The sequence below is a fragment of the Fistularia commersonii genome, chromosome 23 (genome assembly GCF_037954325.1).
Source record: "Fistularia commersonii isolate RoL2024-O1a breed Wild chromosome 23, RoL_Fcom_v1.0, whole genome shotgun sequence".
Lineage (NCBI taxonomy): Eukaryota > Metazoa > Chordata > Actinopteri > Syngnathiformes > Fistulariidae > Fistularia > Fistularia commersonii.
The window spans coordinates 6,308,655-6,330,877 of record NC_141306.1 but is presented as its reverse complement, the minus strand read 5'-3'; the positions used below and the strand labels follow the sequence as shown (position 1 = coordinate 6,330,877).

General features: G+C 40.6%; 4 protein-coding genes and 1 non-coding gene across 5 annotated transcripts; 3 read left to right on the top strand and 2 right to left on the bottom strand.

Moving 5' to 3' along the window:
* Positions 1 to 1,094: 1,094 nt before the first annotated feature.
* LOC147220792 (U12 minor spliceosomal RNA) lies at positions 1,095 to 1,248 on the bottom strand. Its single transcript, XR_015107989.1, has one exon. It is a non-coding gene; the product is annotated as a U12 minor spliceosomal RNA (small nuclear RNA).
* A 396-nt stretch (positions 1,249 to 1,644) lies between these two features.
* Positions 1,645 to 7,120, top strand: poldip3 (polymerase (DNA-directed), delta interacting protein 3). Its single transcript, XM_086170817.1, has 10 exons — positions 1,645 to 1,801; positions 2,324 to 2,424; positions 2,905 to 3,332; positions 3,434 to 3,478; positions 3,623 to 3,700; positions 3,793 to 4,014; positions 5,028 to 5,105; positions 5,226 to 5,355; positions 5,444 to 5,510; positions 6,041 to 7,120. Exons 1-10 carry the CDS (start codon positions 1,710 to 1,712, stop codon positions 6,249 to 6,251), a joined length of 1,452 nt encoding a protein of 483 aa, XP_086026943.1. The 5' UTR covers positions 1,645 to 1,709; the 3' UTR covers positions 6,252 to 7,120.
* A 708-nt stretch (positions 7,121 to 7,828) lies between these two features.
* On the top strand, positions 7,829 to 10,341 carry rrp7a (ribosomal RNA processing 7 homolog A). Its single transcript, XM_086170700.1, has 7 exons — positions 7,829 to 7,904; positions 8,117 to 8,259; positions 8,983 to 9,108; positions 9,203 to 9,326; positions 9,665 to 9,762; positions 9,833 to 10,040; positions 10,128 to 10,341. The coding sequence occupies exons 1-7, from the start codon at positions 7,841 to 7,843 to the stop codon at positions 10,211 to 10,213; spliced, it is 849 nt and encodes a 282-aa protein (XP_086026826.1). The 5' UTR covers positions 7,829 to 7,840; the 3' UTR covers positions 10,214 to 10,341.
* A 180-nt stretch (positions 10,342 to 10,521) lies between these two features.
* On the bottom strand, positions 10,522 to 17,670 carry LOC147220789 (zona pellucida sperm-binding protein 4-like). The gene is made up of 13 exons (XM_086170668.1): positions 17,291 to 17,670; positions 15,435 to 15,580; positions 15,220 to 15,344; positions 14,650 to 14,770; positions 14,363 to 14,497; positions 14,006 to 14,178; positions 13,717 to 13,796; positions 13,467 to 13,600; positions 13,191 to 13,374; positions 12,162 to 12,300; positions 12,016 to 12,085; positions 11,813 to 11,947; positions 10,522 to 11,735 (listed from the first exon to the last, which is right to left on the bottom strand). The coding sequence occupies exons 1-13, from the start codon at positions 17,335 to 17,337 to the stop codon at positions 11,632 to 11,634; spliced, it is 1,593 nt and encodes a 530-aa protein (XP_086026794.1). The 5' UTR covers positions 17,338 to 17,670; the 3' UTR covers positions 10,522 to 11,631.
* Positions 17,093 to 22,206, top strand: wbp2nl (WBP2 N-terminal like). Its single transcript, XM_086170665.1, has 8 exons — positions 17,093 to 17,247; positions 17,666 to 17,774; positions 17,892 to 18,030; positions 18,540 to 18,632; positions 19,737 to 19,934; positions 20,305 to 20,412; positions 21,039 to 21,115; positions 21,241 to 22,206. The coding sequence occupies exons 1-8, from the start codon at positions 17,189 to 17,191 to the stop codon at positions 21,295 to 21,297; spliced, it is 840 nt and encodes a 279-aa protein (XP_086026791.1). The 5' UTR covers positions 17,093 to 17,188; the 3' UTR covers positions 21,298 to 22,206.
* Positions 22,207 to 22,223: the final 17 nt, after the last annotated feature.

The window sequence follows — 22,223 nt, the reverse complement described above, 5'->3', positions numbered from 1 at the left end:
TGGAGTCAGCTGTTTCAGCCAGCAATTACATTGTAGGCCCAGTAGGGGAAATCAGTGTGGATCCACTTCTCAGTGAAAATCAGAACATTCGAGTTGATCATATCAACAAGTGTAATGTTTTTATAATGTGAACTGTTGAATCTATTGTTCATAATGCAGTAATTATTTACACTCAAATATCTGTTTATTAGATACATTTATGAGAACTTCATAGAACTTTAATTATTTAGTTGTTTACCTCTGTTTGCTGATTGTTGGTTTTGGAACTGCACACTTCTACATTTAGAAAAAAACGCCATTAGGATCTGCCTCTTCCATTCCCCTGTCAGAATTGGAAAATTGGATTTTTAGACGTACAATACTTTGTAAGTCCTTAGATATCACACATAATTGGATAATTCTCTTAATTTTAATTACGAGGCGGCTAACTGTGTTGTTAGTAAAACCATAATTCTTTATTCAATTGTTGGCAATACCCATGTGAAAATAAAACATGAACATTCTAATAAAAGATGAATGCCATTCTAAGCTCCTTTCCATAAAACACCGATTCGAATTTAGGTTCCGTACAAGAGGACAACCATGGCAGCTCATTTCATATTAGCCGGTTTTATATTTCACATTTCTACCGAAAGATATCACACGCAGTCCAATGATCTTCCTTCATTTCAAATTGACAGCCGATGCATTGATCCACTTGGAGGGCAGTCATGTGACCCGGAAGTATCACCGCATTGGTTCAGAACTCCCCGCGTCATCTTCACATACGGATATGTAGTTATGACGTTATTCACTGAAACCCAAGTAGTTTTCATGACATGGTATTAACAGTAAATGGAGTGATCATTTGACGAGGGACAAACGCTCAATTTCCGACTTTACCTACCAACCTTGCTTCCACTATCACTCAATTTAGAGAGAGAAAGGCTCAAATACATGTATACCCGCATTTCAGTTGGATGTTTTGTGAGTTTCCAAGATGAGGAAGATAACATTCACTAGTACTAATGTGTTTCACTAGGGCCCATTTTCTTAAATACCTCAATAAGCCAGGAAACTAAGAATATTTTATATGCATACAATAGTGGGGGGTCGGGGAAGATCCGAGTCCAGCAAAGCATCTCGCGAAGTAAGCGAGTCACTAGAGCCGGCAGACCTTTGCCCTTTCAAAAATTCTTCTCGTAAGTTGTACGAGGATGCGGACGTCACTCCGCATCGTTATTTTCCTTACTCATCAGTTTAAGGCATGCCGAGCGCTGAGTCGAGGGCTTCTTTATCAACAATGGCCACTGCCTCTCAGTTGGAGTACCAGAATCACAGTCTCATAATAAATGTACATGCAAGTTTTTAACATCACTTGCGTTAAAAGTTAACACAAGGTTTTTAGTGACAAATGCTCAACTATGATTGATACATCACTTGTCATTCACAATCGTCTCTTATTTACTGTCCCATTTCAACGCAAAGGATTATGGGTTAGCGTGTACGCTTTACGTATAATGTCACGAGCAATCTATCAAGGAGTTATTTCGTTGTTACGGCGCAATCGTCGCACACTCCACAATATCAGCAACAAGACCGCAGTTGAACGGGAATCACTTTATTACAACATACTGTTTTAAATGTCTTCCAGCTCCTGCATTCTCGCAGCCATTTCATTTGAGTCCATTCGGCTTCCATAACTTGAGCTAAAAGGTTCCCTTTCACGCATGCGCATTGAGTCAGGCGAGAAAATGGCAGACGTCTCTCTGGATGAGGTGATACGACAGCGCGGTATCAACGCTAAGGCGCCCGTTAAACGGTAAGAGTCTTTTTTCCAATCAAAATGTCTACAATATGGTCGTGGCAAGTTTTAGCATTTTCAAGGGAATAACCAGTAGTGCTAGCTTTGGTTTTCCAGCTTGAAAACGCAAGCTGTCGTGAGCCCAATTGAGCCTGTAGCGATTTTAGCCTAGACGTTTGGCTAACTTGTTAGCATCTGGTTCACGTCGGGCCTTTATAAGCGAGGTTCTATACAATGTTAGTCATTTGACGTTATTATTAAAATTCAGGCAATCAGTGTGTATTATTTTAGTGGTTGCTTTGATGGCACTTCAGATATTGGTTGTATTTATCGTAGTCAGATAATTGCAATGACAACTTAATCGCTCACAAGCTAACTTTTAGCTTAGCCGGACATGGTATTTATGTGGGCTGCAGCTCGACGTGTGGATACGTCTCATTGGTGGTTTACATTTGTTCAACTGTAAAACCAAGAATCAACCCAGACTGTGAAAAAAAGCTATAATTTTTCATTTTTGAACACGAATATTTTTATTCGTAGTCCAATGTTCGGACGAGGTGCCGGGGGGATCGGTAGGAGTTTTGACGCTCGGCAGAAGATCGGGATCAATGATGCTAGACAGAGACTTGGAGGAGGAATAGGTAAGACACACAAAAATTCTCGTAATAAACCTATTCCACGAATCAACTTAGGCCTTCGCTCTGAGTGAGACAAGACTGATGTAACTGCTAAATTGCGATATGTGTGGTTTGACTGTTATCTTGTGTTTAAACAAAAGCTAAATATGTTTATTGCCACTGTTCTAACACAATTCCTTAATGATACGAAGGACCTCCTCTTTGTTACTTTACTAATCCAAAAGTCAAATCCCAAGCCCTTGAGCTTACGCTTGTTTTTTTAAATTTATTTATTTTTATTTAAGTAGTGCATGAAAACACTCAAGTAATGCAGAATACGAACAGACTTTGTACAAATTTTCTCCTTTGAAGTTGGACACATTTCTGAAATATTTGAGCTTACATCACGAAGGCCCAGGCTAATTGAAAATACTATTTTTATATGGGCAAAGTAATGTAGTGTATAGGCATGTAGTGAATTTTGTACTTCCTGCTTCCCCTAAGGTTTTCAAGTGAAAGATGCCAGAGAAAAGCTGGGTCAGAAAGATGCCCGCTTTAAAATCCGTGGCAGAGGAGGTGCAGGAGGAGTGCAGGATGCTCGACAGATGATCAACTCACGCAAACAGGGACAGAATCTGTTCACTATACCGGTTCAGACCATACAAAAAACTTCAGCTACACACCAGTTACAGAGCCAGTCACTTGTGCCGCAGATGCAGATACATGGAAACAACAATTTTGCTGGTGTAAATACAAGACCGTTTTCCTCCAGTGTTCAAGGACTGAATATTAGGGATGGCTCAATGTCACTGTTGAACAATAACAAAAGAATGGTGGATGCTCGTGACCGTTTGAGCCTAAAGAGGAGCATTGGAGGGACACAGACACAAGCAGCTGCTGCAACGCCTTTTAAAATAACAAAGACCATCCAGGTGAGGGGACAGTGAATTGTGTTATATGTAGAAGATTGATGTTGCTACTGTCAACACTGGCTGATTTATTTACTTCTTTCCTGCATGTGTTGTGTTTACAGCAGCGTCCAGTAGGAATGTTAGGAGGAATGCGTGGAACCACACAGGTAAATTTGTCTTTTGAGTGTTTTAAGTATGAAATATCTTATTTGTAATTTGACAGATGTATTAATCAGTAAGAAGAGTGGCTTCCTATATTTTGTTTCCAACACTAAATTATGCCTTGAAACAAACTGTCGTGTCTCACTCAGCCTGTCTCAGATGAGCATGATGGAACCCTCAACAAACAAATAAAGATCACCACTGCTAACAATATGCTACAGTCACGGGTAAGACCCCTGGTTCAGCAACTGCATAGATAAATAATCACACCCCCTATACCTTGTCGTAAATTAAATCCTGTTTCCCTCTTTTGACACAGTCTGGTACAGCTGGATCTACATTTTCCATGTCTGCTCCAATCACCAAGGTTGTGAAAAATGATGCTTACACTGCCCCCCGTCCTCCTGTCCCTGTTGCTCCCACGCGGCCAAATGCTGGTGTGGCAGCCACACGATCCTCTGCTGCAGCTGTGCAGCCAGTCTCCAGGACTCTTCAGCAAAACACAGCAGAAACAAGCACAACACCCATAACTCCCTCTCAAGTAAGTACTTATGTTTATTGGCCTGTTAATTTTATTTTCTCAGTACGAGTTTTGCCTGGAAAAGTAATAGGTCAGCTCTGACAGACTTGAGCTTCCTGAGTTGCCAATAAAAATGTTGCAAAGAGTTATGGGATACAGCAAGACACTATGATTTCTTTTCCCTCTACAACCTGTTATTTATTTGGTTTTGTTTTTGTTTTGTTTTTTAGCCGAATGAAATGTGCAGTTCAGCAAAATGTGAACGTGTCAACATTTTCTGTTTTCATTCAAAGTTTTAATCAAAATGTTCAACCCAGCGTTATTAGTTTTGCCAGACAGCAGCTTCTTCTGCCTCGTCATGTTAAATAATTACAGTGATGTTGACACATTTCACATCCACTTGAGGAACACAGGTGACACTCAGTGCTGAGGGATCTTTAGGCCATCTAACCAAGAGCTGCAGTTATTGCTGAGATGCCTAATTTTCTAAAGGTCTCCACCCTGAGGACCTCTGTACTTATTTGACCAGTTCTGACAAACAAGGTCAATTCTTTGGTGTCACTACACGTGAGGAAAGGAACATTCGGTTTGGATGACACAAATTTTGAAATGTCCTCTCTGGTTTAGGTTAGACCTTTAGAAGGCAAACTTTGATGCTATTGATAGCCTTTGTTTAATGTGCATTGTTGAGTCAGTCAGTCATCATCTTCCACCCTCTTAGAGGGAAAGTTACTGGAGGACAGCATTCCAATTTCATTCAGGCCAAGTGTCCTCCCTTACATAACTAAGAATTGAAAAAAGATAAATGTATTTCCCATTGTGCCATTTCTTTGACTTTCACTATGGCTATATAGAAGACACATTCACCGTAGGATGGCGACTACAAGTTAGCTGTTCCAATGATTTTATTATATGGAAAGATTAAACCAACAATCTACGAGGAAGAAGTTTTTTTTTATGCAAATTAACATTATCACCAGTTTGATTTACCCTTCATTTTGTATTTCTGATCTTGGGACATTCTGTTTCTCTAGCCTGCTTTCAGTCCTTTGGAGGGAACAAAAATCACAGTGAACAACCTTCATCCACGGGTCACAGAGGAAGACATAGTTGTGAGTAAATCCCAGCTTCCAATTAGCAGTTTCTATTTTGTGTTCTTATTATGTGTATTTTCTACTGTAGCCATTTTGACTTTGTCACTGTCTGTGATTCACAACCATTTTGCTCCATAGGAACTGTTCTGTGTGTGTGGTGCCTTGAAGCGAGCACGTCTGGTGAAGGTGGGTGTCGCTGAAGTGGTGTTTGTTCGTAAAGAGGACGCTGTGAGTGCTTACAGGAAGTACAACAATCGCTGCCTGGATGGTGAGTGGTATTGGCAAGGACACATCGAGTCATTATGTTTAATGCAAAGATGAGTTTGAGTTACCATACTTTGATGTTCCACCTACAGGCCAGCCAATGAAGTGTAACCTTCATATTCATGGAAATGTCATCACTTCTGATCAGCCAATTCTATTGTAAGTTGGTCTACAGAGCTTCTTCCTTTTTTTCTCAAATAAAATGACCTGTAAACACTTGCACAATCAGATCACTACAGTTAAGGTCCACATTTACCAGCTAATTTGCTGTGACAGTATGTCTTTGAATGACAGATTTCCTTCTATGAATAAGGGTGGAGCATAACGTTAAGTTTTCAAACATGAATCCAAACAAACAGAAGTCCATGTCTGAAAAATTCCTTTGCTCTGAATGGATGGAAATCTTGATACTCCGTTCATTAGAATTAGCTATTCATGTAGATGTTGGTCCTGTCCTGACAGACAGTTGCCATTTTCTCCTGTAATTAAAGGTTTTTCATGACATATAATAGGATCAAGAAAAATTTACATTTTAGAGATGGGATTGATCTACAGGTCTGTCTTTTATTACTGTTTCCCAGATGTTTCATCCTTCATCATTGGGGGGGAAATTGTTTGTGAATTTACAGCCCTGACTGCCTTCCTTATTTTATTTAGCTTGACTGCAAATTATGTTCTTATTCCTCTAGGAGGCTCAGTGACACCCCGGGTGCAGGCAGCGGAGCAAAGAAAGATGGTCTTCCTTCCTCCCGTACCACCGGGCAGCGGGCCTCCAGTCAGCCCACCCCAGAAGTGGACCCCCAGACCATCCTTAAAGCTCTGTTCAAGTCCACCACACAGTCCAGCTCCACCACGGAGCCCCCAAGCTCACAGGCCACTGCCTTTCGCATCAAGATTTAACTTGTAGAAATCGCTGATTCTTGACCACATAGTCAGTGTTCATCTCCAAAGCATTAAACATACACACTTACACTCTCCTATTCGGCTAATTTTTACACATTTGATATATGACTACTCTGAATGCAAAATGAATGAAGTAAAGCATACTGGATTTTCTTTTTGTGGTATCCTCTTGTCACTTTGTCCCAGAAATGGACCAGAAGAAACAGTTTGATGTGATATTTTAATCAAGTATGGAAGGAACTGTCAGCTCCAATAAGGTTATATACCTATCCTTCCTGTGAAGTGGCAATGCATTTGGATAGGTTGTTTTTTTTAGAATTCCACTTTACCTTTGTTAATCTCTACGACCAAAAACAGCAGGACTGGCTGACGGGGAGCAGCGTGGTCCAACGGAATAGGCGCTCTGCTCTGATCAAGTTAAGATGTCTAGAACTTGGTTTGCATGTCTAAGTGTGTCAGAACATCAAATATTGTATCAAACCAAAAACAGGCAGGTTGATGTTGAAATAAATTTGCAGTTATACTTGACAGTGGATTTGTCTTGGTGGTCAGAAGCTGTTCAGGTGTCTTTGTTTCCAGAATAACTGGATTCGTTCTGTGAGTGAATCGGTGACAGGCCAAACATTTAAACTGTTGTAAGACAGTTCCCCAAACACACATTGCTGTTTAGTTTCCCCTTTCATGTGACATCTTGTCTACTGTTAGTGGCTGGTTTTACTTAGTCGTCCTGTTTTAATTCTTTCTAGTATCCATTACAGGAAACTTGTTTTGTACCTTAAATCCTTTTTTTTTCTTTCTCTTGCTATGTATGTCAAGAAGAGACTAGAACTGTCTGAAATGTTGCCATTAAATATTTAGCTTTGTAATTATTGTTTTGAGATTTATTTCCTGAGATTTTACTGTTTTTGCATGCTCTATTTAATATTTTGGGAATCTGTAGAAGTGGACAAATAAGTTCCACTAGCCTGTAATAACTGGGGTAATTGATCACGTTTTGATGTCTTACTGAAACTTAGTTTGAGAATAAGGAAAAATTAAGTTGTTTTTTTTTTGTAGGCGTCAGACTGGCCAACCCCGTATTTTACTTATCGAGCCATCCAGTGACGTCATGATTATGCGTTTACTTTGCTGAACATATACGAAACTGCAGCAGCTTTTATAACAGCCAGGAAAATGTCATAGGCATCACTCATGGTCATTGATATTCCTTTTTTTCAAGAAAGTCACAACTCGAAATAAAGCCTCAACATTCGTCATTAATACTGCGGGAATTAGGGCCGAAGCTTGAGGACAATAACAAGGGGACACACGCGCCCCTCAAAAGCATGTGACTTGCAAACTCGAAGGCGGAAGTAGCTTCTCCCTTCCGCCGCCCAGAAATGTCCCCTTCGGATTAAATAGAAAAGATCATAAAATAACATTGAAATCCATCATTTTCTTTCAATTACTCAAAATTACAAGAAAAAAAATCATAAAGGCTGAGAAACTGAGTTTTGTTGATATCACATAGAATCTGTTTTTAATTAAAGCGAAATAAAAACGGAAAATAAATTGTTTGCTTCCGGTGTATAAAAGGTCATATCAAGATGGCGCCGTCCAGACGAAGCCATGCTAGTAGCAAAGCTTGTATCATTCCAGGAGGATTTACAGGTAATAAAAAAGTATTTCTTGAATATGTCTTTAACTATCTCGCTTGTAATGCAATTGTAACCGGAATAACTCTTTTCTTCGGTTATCATTGGTAAAAATGGATTAATCGGGTCATCGTCATCATCCTGCACTGTGAGCCCCTGTAGTATAAGATAATGGCAATGAGGATCGTAATATATTGGAATTTAGTAGCCATTCTCTGTGTTTTGTAGCTCTGTCCTTACAGTTTGATCCCGACAGCGGCGCCCAACATAAATTGTATGTTAAGGAACACAAAGTGAGAGCGGAAAAAACAACAAACAGACCGCTGGATAGGACCCTGTTTGTCCTCAACGTACCTCCATACTGCCCAAAGGTAACGTACGACTAATATTTCTTACATAATGGAAGATTTGGGTCGTTGTTTGATTCCGACAGAATGTTTCCACGATGGAAGCCACCAAAGTGGTCAGTGATGAAGTATCGTGTAATTACGATTTGATCGGGTTTTTTGGGTGGTGGTACTTTTTCTCGCTCGCTCGCTCTATCTCTATCCATCTCTAAACAAAACAAAGCAGTGGTGCGTAGTCTTGCCATCCCCTTACTTGTAAAATGAAAATCATACCGGAGTTTAATGAAATACTGCCTGTGTTGCGATCCGTGTTTTATCTCCGAACTTCACTTTCTGTGGGTGCATTTTGAATGATGGACATATTGAGTGACGACATTACAAGCATTTAGGTGACTGATTTAATTGCATGTTGGTTTGTTGCAATACTGTTCTTGCCATGGTCAGTGCCCCCTGTTTCAACGTCTGTTTGAATGCGATAATAGATTGAAAAGGTCTGAAAGTAGTTTGCTGTACTGTTATAATTGGTATGGGTATTTTTCACCAAGGCAGTAATTTCTCAGATAAATAGATGGTTTTGACTGTTTGTTTTGTGCTCCCATAAGGTCCTCTGGGGAAGTTCATTTCACCTCCTCAAGGGGGCGTAAAGTAGTCGCTCAGATATTCAGATATATATCTAAACTGTTTCTCAAGTAATAATGTCATTCTAAATCCCTAGCTGTTTTTTTTTCTTGTGTATGTGTTTTTCAGGCTATTCTCAGACAATTGTTCTCACAATTTGGCAACATTCAGTCGGTGGAATTAAGGGACAACCCAGGCTCCTCTCAGGAATCTGAACCGAAGTTATCAAAGTTCTTCTTGCCAGCCGAGAAGCAGGTTTGCCTACACTGACATTTACCTGTTGTACAACTGTGGGAAGCTATTTAGTCTTCTTTTTATCAACTTATTTTCCATTTTGATTTTCTCCCAGGGTTTCAAAGTTGGCTACATTGTCTTTCAAAATGCTTCCAGTATCAAAGCAGCTAAATCCCACTCTTATGATGAGCCACTGGTCATCAGCACAGAAGAGAGTCCTGTGAGGACTGGCATACAGAGTGAGTGACTTGCCATTATGCATTATTATACTATATTTATCCCTTTTTGGAAATTCCTTTCTGCATTTAACCCATCATGGATGAACCATGACCAGTCGGCGGTCATCTAGCAGTGCCAGGGGAGCTGTTTGGGGTTCAGTGTCTCTCGGGAATCAAACCAGGAATGTTCAGTTCCAAGGATGATCGTTTAACACTCTGCACAATGCCGCCCCTAGATACTGTAAATTAACAAAAGTTGAAAAGTAAAACAATTCAATGTGAGGGAGTAATTCTTCAGCATATTCATTCTAAGAACTAATATCCTTCATTACCTTTCTTTTTTTTTTTTTTACTCCCAGAATGGATTCAGCAGTACAAAGAGTCGTTTATCCAGCCCGGCAAACTGCAGCAAATTGTCGACTCCTTCATGAAAGATTATGACACGAGGAAAGCAGAGGTGAGACTCAATAATCAGTCGCTGACTGAGGTTGGACCAGAGCTTGTGAGTTTAGCTTTGTTTTTAATAGGAAGCACAGCGGCTGAGGGAGGAGGATGAGAAGCAAAAAGAAGATGAAGAGGGTTGGGTGAAAGTCACAAGGAGGCAAAAGGGCACCAAGGCCCGCCCCAACAGTGAGGCAGCCAACAAGAGGACTCTACAGAAGGAGATAAGAAAGAAGAAGAGGAAGGAGCTCCTAAACTTCTACAGCTGGCAGCACAAAAACACACAGAAAGAACGTAAGTTGCTGCAATTAAAACCCTCACTTACCCTCACTTTACATCTTTTAATTCCTTTTAATTGCTCCTTTTTTCTTTTTTTTTTAGATATTGCCGAACTACGGAAGAAGTTTGAAGAGGATAAACAGAGAATCAGTCTGTTGAGGGCTCAGAGAAAGTTCAAACCTTACTGATTCAATTTCCTTAGTTTATCTCAGCATTTTGTTATTATAAATGAGCATATTGCCGTTTTAATAAAGTTTATTTGCTTGAAGACGCTGATCTCATTGTCTGCTACAAGATCTGTGTCACCTACTTAGGCGGCTGCTGGATCTCAAAGTAGAAAGTAGACTCACACAACTTACAATTCCTGTCTTTTATTGTATCATCAAAAATTTCTAATGAAATTCTGGGTTACGTTTCATACATGAGGTATTAACCTACATCTTTGGTCTTACATCTACAGGTCTTAATTACAGAATGAACCAAAATTACTTCATACATAACGGCCTTATGTGTTTGTCTTAACAAGGGCTGTTTTGTGTTGCTCAGACTCTGTGTCCATGATACACCCGTGCATTCCATCACACATTACATGTGTAACAGATGTCAAAGTTCTTCCCCTTGAGAGATGTGATGGGAATGTAGACATTTTAGCACCTCATGATGGCCATGTCAGATTTAGGCCCAGATGCTCCCTGGTTCATTTTTCAGAGTCATGTTTTTCCTGCTCTTCCTTCCTGTTGTAATTAGATTGTTCGTTGTTAAAACTGATTTTGCGCCTTTGCATCGTTGCCCCTAAATACCACGAAGTTACATTTCGATGGCCTAGTGGTGAATATTGGTTCATTTTGAGAAAGCCTTATACCTAATTTTTCACCCCTGAATTCTGACTTTCATCCCAAATGCCCAATTTCCAAAAGTACATCAGTTCTTGTTTGATTTACCACACCATTTCAAGAGCCCGTTTCCCCCAAAATATATTTATTCACATTGAAGTGTATGTTAAGAAAATTAGGTCACTTTTTAAAACAAGAAGAACTTCAGAAAACCAAATTAGTTTGAAGAAACAGCTTGCAAATAAGTCAAACTCCTTAGTGTCTAATTAAATATTAATTAGTTTCAGCTGCTACTGAAGGAAGTCTGAACATTTCCCTGCCTTCGGTTTACTTTAGCTGTGTACAACAGTAGGCTTAAAACAGAAGACAGAAACTGAATTTATTAAAAAATAAAACTGACATTTATCGAAGATGTACCAAGAGCAAGTTGGTGGCAAAGATGCCTGAAGGATTACAAAAAGATATACATAAATAAAATCCTAAAACAAACAAACAAAAAAAACCTATAAAAAGGTGAGCAGATCTGTCCATGTTTTCACTTGAAAGGTGACATTCGGCCAGAGTTTAAAAATGACAGATGTTTTACATCTACCTTTTTGATGTGAATTGAATTTGGAAAAAAAATACAGTGGAGAGGGAAAATAATTGGAATTTTAGGAAACAATTTACAGTTACGTAAAAAAAAAAAAAACAAAAGCGCTACAGTCCTGGGTGGTTGAGAATATTAGAACATAACAAACAATGATTATGGAATTGCTTTAATGCTAATTTTGTCAACTTTTAGAAGCCATCCAGCCCTTGGTGGCCAGGGCTAACAGCAGGATTACCAGCAAGGTGGCTCCAAGACCACATAGGGCGTATGCGGCCACCTGGTATACTGAGGACGAGAACCATCTCCTGGTTAATGGTCGAGTGGTTCATCACATCATCCTGGGACTATGGTTCTAGTCCTACCTTTGTTCTTCAGAACACATGCTTTCTCCTCTGCTTCTATTATATCTGGCTCCAGCTGCAGGGGCCCAAAGGACACTAGCTGGACAGAGTGGGACAGCGGAGCGGCTTCTCTTCTCCACCTCTTGCTCTCAGATGCTGTGGGAGGCAAAGCTTGAACACCTCAATTTCTAAGCGGCCTGAAGCATGACAGGTGAGATACTCACAGACAAGAGTGCAACGCTGCAAACAGTCCACATCCTCAGTGCAGATGTCTACCCAGCAGAAGAAGAAGACCTGGAAAGGACAGTGTTCAGAAACCGGTAGGAGCAGTATTCCACTCTGAATTTGAGAATCCATTTGCTAAACATACTTCTTCTGCACTTGCATGACCTTTCTCCAAGAAGGCAAAGGTTTTCACGTCAAACCTCCTGACTTGGGAGTTTGAAGAGATTTTCCCATTGTTGTCCACAGGGACGGAGCTACTCATGTCATCCAGAGGGTTTGGACATCTATTTGGAGATAGGTGGGGAAAAAAAACAAAAAACAAACTTGCTATCCTTTTCTTCACTTATTTCTCTGTACATCTGGATCCCTTTCTTTACATCTTAACCCCTACAAGAGATGCAAGCGGAAGATCCAAGCAGTAATTAGTTTTGAAAATGAGACCTCAGTTCTTTAGAGTATCACTTAAAAGATGAATTCAAATAAAGCACAAAGCTGGATCAGCCATCTGTCATATTCATGCTCAGACAAGTAGAACAGGGTTTTTGACATCCTTGAAAATCACTTCAGATGAAATTTGGTGGCTGGAGTAATCTATGAATAAATGGCATGCAGAAATATATCCCATTTATCTAGCAGGTTGCAAGAGCACCTTCTGGTCTATTAATGAAAATGAAAGCTGTTTAATTGGGTGGCATTCAACAACATAAAATGACGTGTCAGTGAGGCCGGGCCGAGGGCCTGATGAGATGTCACATGAACAGTAGTAAATATAGTTGGCTGACATTTCATCTAATTTTTCCTGCAGGGACTACTTTTAGTTACAGCAACGTAAACCTTATGCAGCTCTGTGTGCATCTGTGTGTGTCTTTATGAATTTTGTTTTAGCACTGGACGTATAGTTGAGTTGAGTATTGTCGTAATCCCTGCTCCATTCATCATCAAAGCTTCAACTCATTCTCTTGTGGCTACACATCAATTGACAGTGACCATTTCTTCCCTGTGCACCTCATTCATGCCCTTCCTCGATCCCTCTATGGACATGATTCGCTGCTATTCAACATGTGTATATGTGTTTTCTGGAATAATTCTGCTGTTACATACAAAAAGGTGGATAAAACTGGACAGGAAAGAAAATCTGCAATCGATGGTCAGAGCTAATCAACTCCAAGGTTACCCATCATAGAGCAGCGTCCACACGGAGTGTCTTGACGCAGGATAGGCGAAGCAGTCCCGTACATGCAGGGACAGTGTGTTGTCCGGTGACGGCTCGGTGATTGACACCTCCACGTAGATCGCTTCCCGCAACGGCAGCATCAGGGGAAGCTGGTTCTCCGGAAAGAAAGATGTGAAGGAGGGATCTAGATCAACAAACAACCAGGAATACAGCAAAAAGGTGATGTTGACCCCTCGCTCTGCTTTGAAAAGAATGACATGGCTCTCTGTTTATTACCTGTGGCTATTCTCATCTGCATTTTGATGGTTCCTGTGGCGATAACAGGTGGCGGGTTGGTGGCTGAGTACAAGGACCGTACCTGTGCCACGTGCTTCACATCTTGTGCCTCGTATTCACACTGGACCCGAAGGCTAATAAGCAAACCAACGAAAAAAAAAACAAAAAACGATAAATGTCAAAGGTTGATGTGTTTTTGGTGCCGATCATTACGCTCCGTATCATCAGCGCCAGGCATAATTTAACTTGCCTAAAATCCGAATGATCGTTCACATTTCCAGCGGGCAGCTCCTCCACCTCCAGCTCAAATACCTGCACGTCTCTGTTCGTCTGAAAGCCAGGTGAGAGGAAAGAATTCATCTTCAGCTGCAAAACTTTAAAGTTTGAGATTTCATTAGGGGAAACATTTCAGGTGAGCTTTAACTGAGCCTCAAAATGCCTCATTGTAAAATGTCCTGGAATTAAATTACAAATGTATGGTCTTTTTGGAGATTATTTTTAACTAATCTTTCTGATATCTTTAAATATAAAAATATCACCTTCATTTCTACACCACAGTCCATGACATGGATCATAAAGATGGCCGTATCCTTGGTAGTGATTGACGGGACGCACTGTGGGTGACCTTTGATTATGAGGTCTCCTGGATTGATTGGTTGGTCTGTGTTTGAAGTTTCCACTGAGAACACAAAATGTCCATCCAAAGAGCAGGCTGGAAGAAGGTACAGGTAGTAATAATGTTGAGAGGATGTAAGGATGATCAAGCAGTTTAAACTTTTATCAGGAAGCGTATCAAATAAGTCACTTCACACCCAAATAAATTAAGATGAAAAGGATTTTAATTTGCAGTTTTATCTAGATGGTTGGAGAAAAAAATAGACTTGTGTCAAACTTACTATTAAGTCTGTAGTAACATGTTAAATCACTCGGGTCGTAGCAGCATCCTAGCTTAAGGCAGGCATCGCCAGATATCTTTACGTGGCCACAATCAATTCTCTGGTTCCTCGGAGTGTCACAGCTCCCAGGAAGTGCTGGAAAAAAAACTTTGTGTTTAGACTTCTAAGTGGACGCAATGGTCATGTCAACGGTCATGTTCACATCTGCATAAAAATAAACTCCAAAAGGGGAAAAAAACTATCAAAATGCTACTTGGTGCAAAAAAAAATTCAAACAAAAAACTCACATATGGTTTCAAGGCCTGTCTTCTTGCTGGATTTCTTTATTAGAGGACAACTGATGTTGACCCTGAACCAGTGATCCTCTCCTGTCAGCTGCGCCTGCAGAGGGACCACCACCATGTTGCCCTGGTGATCAGAGAATGTTGCTGAGTTGCAATTTCACACACAAACCCTCCTGTCAGTCTGGCAAAAAAAACCAACAAAAAACATGATGCTGAAGTACAACATTGATTTCCAATTTACAGGTTAAATAGAGTTTACCTCAAATGGAAGCGGGAACGACAGCTCATAGTGTCATTTCTGTAGGGGTAGCTTACAATTTGAAGTAGATTTTACTAGCAAAAATGCCAAAAAGGGTTATTTATCCTCCTTAATTTAATTCCCAATGTGACCAGACTCTGAAAAGGGATTTTTTTTTCACTAAAACAGAGTTTCATAACTGTGCAATCACTAGTATTTGAATGTTCACGTCACAAAGAATGAACATATCTACAACGTGCTTTAAAAGAATATTCAGTCTTTCTATCATTACTTTTGGATTGAGAGAAAAGTGTTGTTTTTTTTTTTCTTCTTACTTCAACCCGAGCGTAGCAGCTGTCAGGTCTGCTGAAGAAGGACAAACCCTGGTTCTTCTCTTTCCTCATTTTGACCCCACAGGGGCCCTCGGATGGAGGCACCGGCACCAGAGCGCCGGTTTTATCTGAAGCAACAGCACACGGTATGCGAGAGTAAAAAAAAAAATGATAATAATAAAATTGTGCTGAAGATGATGTGAAACCTTCGATCTCACCTCGAACACGGATGTTACTTTTGACATGCGAACCGAACACGGCCCTCAGCCCCCGGGAGGAGCAGCTCACCGCGGGCGTGATGAGCTGCAAGCTCCGCTCGGTTGTTTTCCCCTTCCGATCACAAAGGTATCCTTGAAAAGCAACACTGAAAAGCAACAAGAGCAAAGAATATTTTGTCGGGTTCCTCATTTCTTAATCGGTTCGGATGGACCCCCCTAGACAAGTTTAGACGTCTGACGGGACACGGCGTGGGTGTGGACGAGGTCATGTGACAGCTGTTAATTAGTGTTAATCAGATGAAGCCTGCAGAGAGCCGGACCTGAGCGCCGTTTCGTCCACCCACTAAAGGTGCGAACAAGACGATCCACCCCCTCATCACATCGTTTACCCCCGTTATTATTGCAAAGGTCGGCGTTAAATTAATTCTTGTCGTGCTGTGTCCAAGCACGACCTAATGTTTCCCCGGGCAGCCATGAAAGAAACCATTGCATAACTCACAGGACTTGCCAACATCACCCTTCGTCCGTCCGTCCGCCCCCCATGGCAACAGCTGTACCCATCCAATAATTACATAATCAAGCTTAAACCTTAAATGACTGCTGTTTTCTGGGTTTTGGAGATTATTATTCAAAGCGTGTAATTAGTCATGGGATTGTGCTCTTATCGCCGTGGTGCATTTTAAAGATAGAAACAAACGCGTGGTTGATGTAAATTGAATTTGGCTCCCTCGGCAGGGGCTGGAAGGTTCTCCGGCTCATTTGAAAGTTCTGCAGGTAACATTGTGTTGTTGTTTTTTGTTTTTATTACCCCTGACATATGTCCTGCCACATGATATGAATAAAAAAAAATGTCTTTAATTAATGAGAATAAATTAAATCATGAAACAAAAATTTGTATTGCATTAGTGACAAGGGGTTAAATACGTGTTACAAATCCTTCAATAACACAGGGATCGAATAAGATAGACATTTTGCAGGATATTTACCAGGTCTTAACAGAAATATTGACAAGAAACAAATTTGATGTTTTGATAAGATGTAGCTATTGCGACACATTTAAATGTTATTTTTATTATTTATTTATTTGGCCGTGACAAAATGTGTGTGTCTGTGTGTATTGTTTTGTCCTCTTCGTTTCATGTAGAAATGTTGTCAAACGTGTCATGTTAATTCACTTTAATTGGAATATATCTTGACATATTATACTTCGCTGAATGTCACTATTCTGTGTGCAGTTACACACTTTTTTTTATAACTTTAAGGTTTTATTGAGTGATCTTGACTGTGAGCCTCATTTCTCACAGTTAATGTTTGCATTAAAATGTAACATTGCCGTAGAAGTTGCAACACGAGAAAAGTTGTTAGAAATCTTGTGACCTTGAATTAATTAAATATGAATAAAGTTATCATTTACTTATTAATGTTTTTAATGATCACGTTTCCATAGCAACGGCATGTAATGACGTTGTTATTGGTGGGGTATGAACATCTTCTTGTCCAGTTGGTAGCGGTAGGACTTGTACACTTTAGTGTTCAAATTCGTTAGAATCATTTCAACAAAATGATTTGTTCAAAAGACTCGTTCAATCGCTCACGGGACTGACCTTACTCGAGCAGTGAACTGGTCGTTCAGTGAATCGATTCGGTTTTCAAATCGATGCCTTGCGTTTTTTGAACGTTCGTTCGCGAGCGATACAACGCTTTTTAGTATAACTTCAGCGCGGACGGCAAGAAGCGGACAACGTCGTCGAGCCATGGCTTTGAATCAAAACCACAGTCAAAACGGTGGCTTTTTGATTAACAACGGAGAATGGTATTTCTTACATGTTTATATTACGTGTTTTTAATCAACTAACCTGTATCTCTTTAGGGCGTGTTTACTCCCAACTTCACTGTGCGTCATCGACTGCTAGCTTAGCACACACGGGCCGAGTTAGCATCGCTACGCTCTATTGCAGCCATCCACGTCACTGTTTATTCTTAGTACGCATAAGTGTTTTCTTGATATATTTAATTTAGTGTAAAGGCCAAGTCTTGAGCTGTTATTGCGTGGAGTCAAGAATGTGTTGAAATCCAAACAGGAAGTAGCGGTCATTCGCGGCTGGATGACAACATGCCAGCGCATCAGAAATACCGTCACGCAATCTTATCCCATTGCCTTCCCAGAACCGTAGTGCTGTAGTAGTGTGTTTTTTTTCTCTTAAAACCTGCATTTGCTTTTCGTCTTCTAGCGTGGTAATACAGTGTCCGAATGTGGAGCTCACGTTCAGTGACGTCATCTGCAAGACCGACCTGCTTAAGGGGACCAAGAAGGGCACGGTGTACCTCACGCCATACAGGGTACTGTTCAAATACTTAAGAGTCCTACTGATGTCTCGGTTGTTGTGTTGGATCAGTTTAATCTCCATACACCACTATTTAATTGTCTATAAACTCCTGTCTTGTCCACCGGCCCAGCTGGTGTTTGTATCCAGTTACAGAGATGATTGCTTGGGTTCGGCTATGTTTCCCTACAACCTGATGAAGAACTGCAGCATTCAGCAGCCGGTCTTGGGAGCCAACTACATAAAGGGAACAGTGACAGCTCTGCCTGGTGGTGGGTCGCCTATTGCTTCTACTTTTTATGGGACAGTCCGTGACAAAGTATATAGTAAACTATTTTGTCATGCTGGGACTGCAGTTTTCTATCCAGGTTACTTTTTTGATATTCCTTTGCTCTTTGAAAACATCAGATTAATCAGCCTGCTGGTCAAAAAGTAATTATAAATGGATTACCAGTGTCTTGTGACTGGCAAAGTGGCATAAAACTTGCATTTAAAAAGCTCAACAACAAGGAATGTCATGACTAACCAGGCCACGGGTTCCTGAAAGAAACTTTGTTGTTGAGCTTATTTTCTGTCTTTTAAAGACCTCTTTTTGAGATGGGAGACACTCCTGTGCTCTGAGAGACCATGGTTCATCAGAGCTGTTTAGATGCACCAAAAATATGACAATCACTGGACCGTGATAGCGTTTTTAATGAAGCAACTACATTTAGCCCCTGTTCAAGCTAGAAAACAAAAGCAAAGCTTTATCTAACAGTGCTAAACATGCATGACTCTTCAGGAGGCTGGGAGGGCCAGGCTGGATTCAAGATGTCGTTCCGGAATGGAGGCGCTATAGAACTGGGACGGCACCTCTTCAAACTGGCCACAAATGGTTTGTTGTTTTCCTTAATCACCCACCAGTATAGGGATAATCATAAATGAAATGGCTCTTTTGTGTAGTAGTAAGTGAATTACACGCATAGGCGAAATGAGCGCGCATCAGCAACAACTCTTTTGTTGACATTTTATCTCCCAGTGTGACAGAGCACTTTGTAGCTTCTGATTGTTTGAATCAGAGAATACTGTAAAGGATTGACATTTTTAAGGCTAGACTAAGCTCATTTATTATAATTCAGTATTCATCCATCCATACCGCTTATCATGCACTCAGGGTTGCAGGGGGGTGGGAACCTATCTGGCTGTCGATGGGCAAGAGGCGACACGCTTGGGCTGGTTGCCTGTCGATCACAGGGACACATAGAGACAAACAAACTCTCTGAAAGAGCTTTACAGCCATTCCAATGTACATATTACCTAATTATGTTAACCATTATCATTTTTGGCAAAATTGTGGTGCAGTGGTGAGTGCTCACAGCAAGAAGGTTCCTGGTTCAGTTCCATCTGGGACCTTTTTATGTGGATTTTGTCAGTGTCTCTGGTTACCTCGGACATTCCACAGAACATGCATTAGCTTCATTGAATACTCTTAATTGCCCAGAGGGGAGTCTGTGGTTGTATGTCTTTATGCGGTCCTGCGATCGACTGGTAACTGGTCCAGGGAGTGTCCCGCCTCTAGCCCAAAGACAGCTTGAATTGGCTCAGTGCCACTGTGGCCCTGAGTGTAGGATAAGCAGTATAGACAATAGATATAAACTTCATGCCTTTATCAGTCGTTGAAACTATTTTGTATCCGTCGTAAGGTTTTCATGAAAAATATTTGTGTAAGGTTCTTTCAGTGCTTGCTTATTTGTAATATGTTAATTTAATGTTGTATTTGTGAAAATTCAACCATTAAATATAACCATAGATGTTTGCTTGCATTGGGTTTGATATTGATGCTCTTCTTTGTTCTTCTTTGATGACCATGATTGCATCTGTATGCTCTGACTAGATGAGTATGTGCCTCAGATTTTAGATTGTCATTGTTTTCTGAATTCTGCTTTTGTACAAAAATCCTTAATCTATTTATTGTGAGGTATTTGTGTCTTTGTTCCAGCTTGTCGTGCTGCTCCCACTTACACTGGTGCATCATCATATGGTTACCCATCACCTGGAATGATGAACAACATAAGACCACCTCAACCTACTCCCCATGGCTATGGCTATTTACCTCCACCCAACCAGAATAGGTTCTTTCAGCCCGCTCCTCCTCCAGCTGGCAATGTTGGCCACACCTACCCAACAGCTGCTGCAGGTGATTAATGTAGTCACTTGTGAATTACACATTACTTTTGTCCCATTGTTGATTCCGAGAGGGGTCCTGGTGGCAGCAAATTGTCAACCCAAGTCTCTGCTCCCAGCAATGCACTCTATCTTCTTTGGTGACCCCAGGATGTTCCTAGGCCAGGCGGGATAAATAATCTCACCTGTACCCGATGATGGACCAACGAGCCCTCCAATGGGAGGAGCCTTGGAGGCATCCTGCAAGATGCCCTAAACACCTCAATTGTCTCACAGCTTGACTCTTTTTCTCAACCCTGATGTCTGTGCTCCTCTCTCCATTGCTAAAGCTAGCTTCAGCAACTAACAGAACATCTCTTTTCCATCTTTGTATCATATGTCAGGAATGTATCCAGCTAGCTTCAACTATGTTCCCTCACCTCCTCCATATCCTGGGGTACCACAAAATTGGACACCAAATCCCCAGAACTGGACCGTGTCCCCTCCTCCAGGTCTGAATATGTCTCGCTTCTTATTTTTACTCTTAGTGTTTCTGCGTCACTGCACCCGTCACATTTGATCTGTCTGCCCTTAAAGTGATTCACTTTGAAGGATGTCACCAAATCAGAGACAGTGATGTCTCATCATGGCACACATTAAATCTCCATATATGTCTGTCTTCAGTGAATTGTGGTGATAGCATTCTGTCCAGCAAATGCACTGAGCTTGACTCACTCATCGCTATCAAGTTTTCCCTGTCCGAATTTATATTCAAAGTTCTTAACAAAATAAAGTGAGCCTAAAATGTGAAAGTGTCTCAATGCAAACTTGGTAAATAAGTGACTTTCTCAGATATATATGTGTGTGAATGAGTCACTGAAACCCGGTGATTCCCTGCTGGGGTCACTGAGCTGAAATGTCAGTTTGGCCCTTTGTTTAAGAAGAGCTTGAGTTGGAAACTAGACTCTGTGGCTCCTCAGGGCTAGCGAATTTTGTCTGGGCAACAGGAGCTGCCAGTTGTTGTTCCTTATGACTAATCCGGTGTTTCAGTTTTCCACAATATTAACGTCTGTTCCTTATTATGTTCAGCAGTCAAACAATGTATTTACCCGTCTGTCATGTCCCATTTCATGCTCAGGTAACTCCAAGGCAGCTGAGGCAGCAAGCAGTGCATTTTACAAACCTTGCAACCCCCACAATGTCTACATTCCAATGGTAAGAAGTTTGTCTGCTCTCTAATTTCCACTGGTATGACCAGATGATCTTTCTTATAATGTGCACATTATTATCATTATTATTATTATTTAGTATTATTAATTTTTTTTTTGTCTCCCACAAAGGAGCGTCCTCCACCATACGCTCCTGAGTACGCTTATCCTGGCAAGAAAAACAATTGAGGTTCAGACATGATGAAACTCCGACTATTCCTGTTTATCTGAAATGTTTTGGTGTGACGAAGAGGTGCTGATGATGACCCATTGAAGATGGGTCACAAGAGGCAAAGAAAAAAAACAACAACAAATATTAGAGTTCAAAGATATCAGGGATTATATTCACCAATATATTCGTTATATTTTAGATACTGAGAGTTTGAAAAGCCAAAAATTTTCTAGTTTGACTGCAGTTCTTACCGTTCTTAACAGTCTCATCTATCAGTGTTTTTGCAGTCACACTAGTTTTGTCATTGCCTGTCTAAATTCCCTCCTTTTGTTAGTAAAACATTCAACAGTTTACCATTGTAATCCTGCTCTGCACCAGTTATAGGAATTTACTGATATATGATTCCATTCATTATATGACTTAAGCTTCAGTTTATTGCAGTTCAATTCACATTCAAGTGCATTTTGACATAGAAAGGCGATGTACGGCCTGAAAAGTGGAACAGAAAGGTTTTGTACAAGTCTAGGTATGTGCAATATATATATATATATATATACATAGTTTTTTTTTTTTTTCATTTTTAAGACTGTCAGAAGTGACACACTGTGGGAAACTGAGTAACCTGGTGCTCCTGTAGCTTGTATTGTATTCATGTATGCAGAAACCAGAGCTCTTAGTGAGGTTACACCAGTGTGGGGTTACAGCCCATCAGAGACCATTTATTTCTGATTTAATGGAGGTTTGGTGCCAGCAGGCTTTGTAACATCCCTCTGCCGTCATTCAGCCGTGTTTAGAGAAGGATTTGCACACAGTTGTTGCGGATGGATAATTTTTTTGGTTTGCTTTGATTTTCAAATGTTTAATCTGTTCTTGCAGAATGTTGTATTTCTACTAAAATTCAATAAATATCATTTATTGATTTATAATGAGCTCTATTTGTCTG

What these genes read in the sequence shown, in the direction of transcription:
- poldip3 (XM_086170817.1), top strand. Translation starts at nt 1,710, where the DNA reads ATGCGCATTGAGTCAGGCGAGAAAATGGCAGACGTCTCTCTGGATGAG. An exon ending in GAGACTTGGAGGAGGAATAG is followed by an intron (nt 2,425 to 2,904) that starts GTAAGACACACA and finishes GCTTCCCCTAAG; the next exon opens with GTTTTCAAGTGAAAGATGCC. An exon ending in AAATAACAAAGACCATCCAG is followed by an intron (nt 3,333 to 3,433) that starts GTGAGGGGACAG and finishes TTGTGTTTACAG; the next exon opens with CAGCGTCCAGTAGGAATGTT.
- rrp7a (XM_086170700.1), top strand. Translation starts at nt 7,841, where the DNA reads ATGGCGCCGTCCAGACGAAGCCATGCTAGTAGCAAAGCTTGTATCATT. An exon ending in TACCTCCATACTGCCCAAAG is followed by an intron (nt 8,260 to 8,982) that starts GTAACGTACGAC and finishes TGTGTTTTTCAG; the next exon opens with GCTATTCTCAGACAATTGTT. An exon ending in TCTTGCCAGCCGAGAAGCAG is followed by an intron (nt 9,109 to 9,202) that starts GTTTGCCTACAC and finishes ATTTTCTCCCAG; the next exon opens with GGTTTCAAAGTTGGCTACAT.
- wbp2nl (XM_086170665.1), top strand. Translation starts at nt 17,189, where the DNA reads ATGGCTTTGAATCAAAACCACAGTCAAAACGGTGGCTTTTTGATTAAC. An exon ending in TGTACCTCACGCCATACAGG is followed by an intron (nt 17,775 to 17,891) that starts GTACTGTTCAAA and finishes CCACCGGCCCAG; the next exon opens with CTGGTGTTTGTATCCAGTTA. An exon ending in GACCGTGTCCCCTCCTCCAG is followed by an intron (nt 20,413 to 21,038) that starts GTCTGAATATGT and finishes TTTCATGCTCAG; the next exon opens with GTAACTCCAAGGCAGCTGAG.
- LOC147220789 (XM_086170668.1), bottom strand. Translation starts at nt 17,337, where the DNA reads ATGACGCACAGTGAAGTTGGGAGTAAACACGCCCTAAAGAGATACAG. An exon ending in ATGTTACTACAGACTTAATA is followed by an intron (nt 14,179 to 14,362) that starts GTAAGTTTGACA and finishes ACCTTCTTCCAG; the next exon opens with CCTGCTCTTTGGATGGACAT. An exon ending in ACTGTGGTGTAGAAATGAAG is followed by an intron (nt 13,797 to 14,005) that starts GTGATATTTTTA and finishes CCTGGCTTTCAG; the next exon opens with ACGAACAGAGACGTGCAGGT.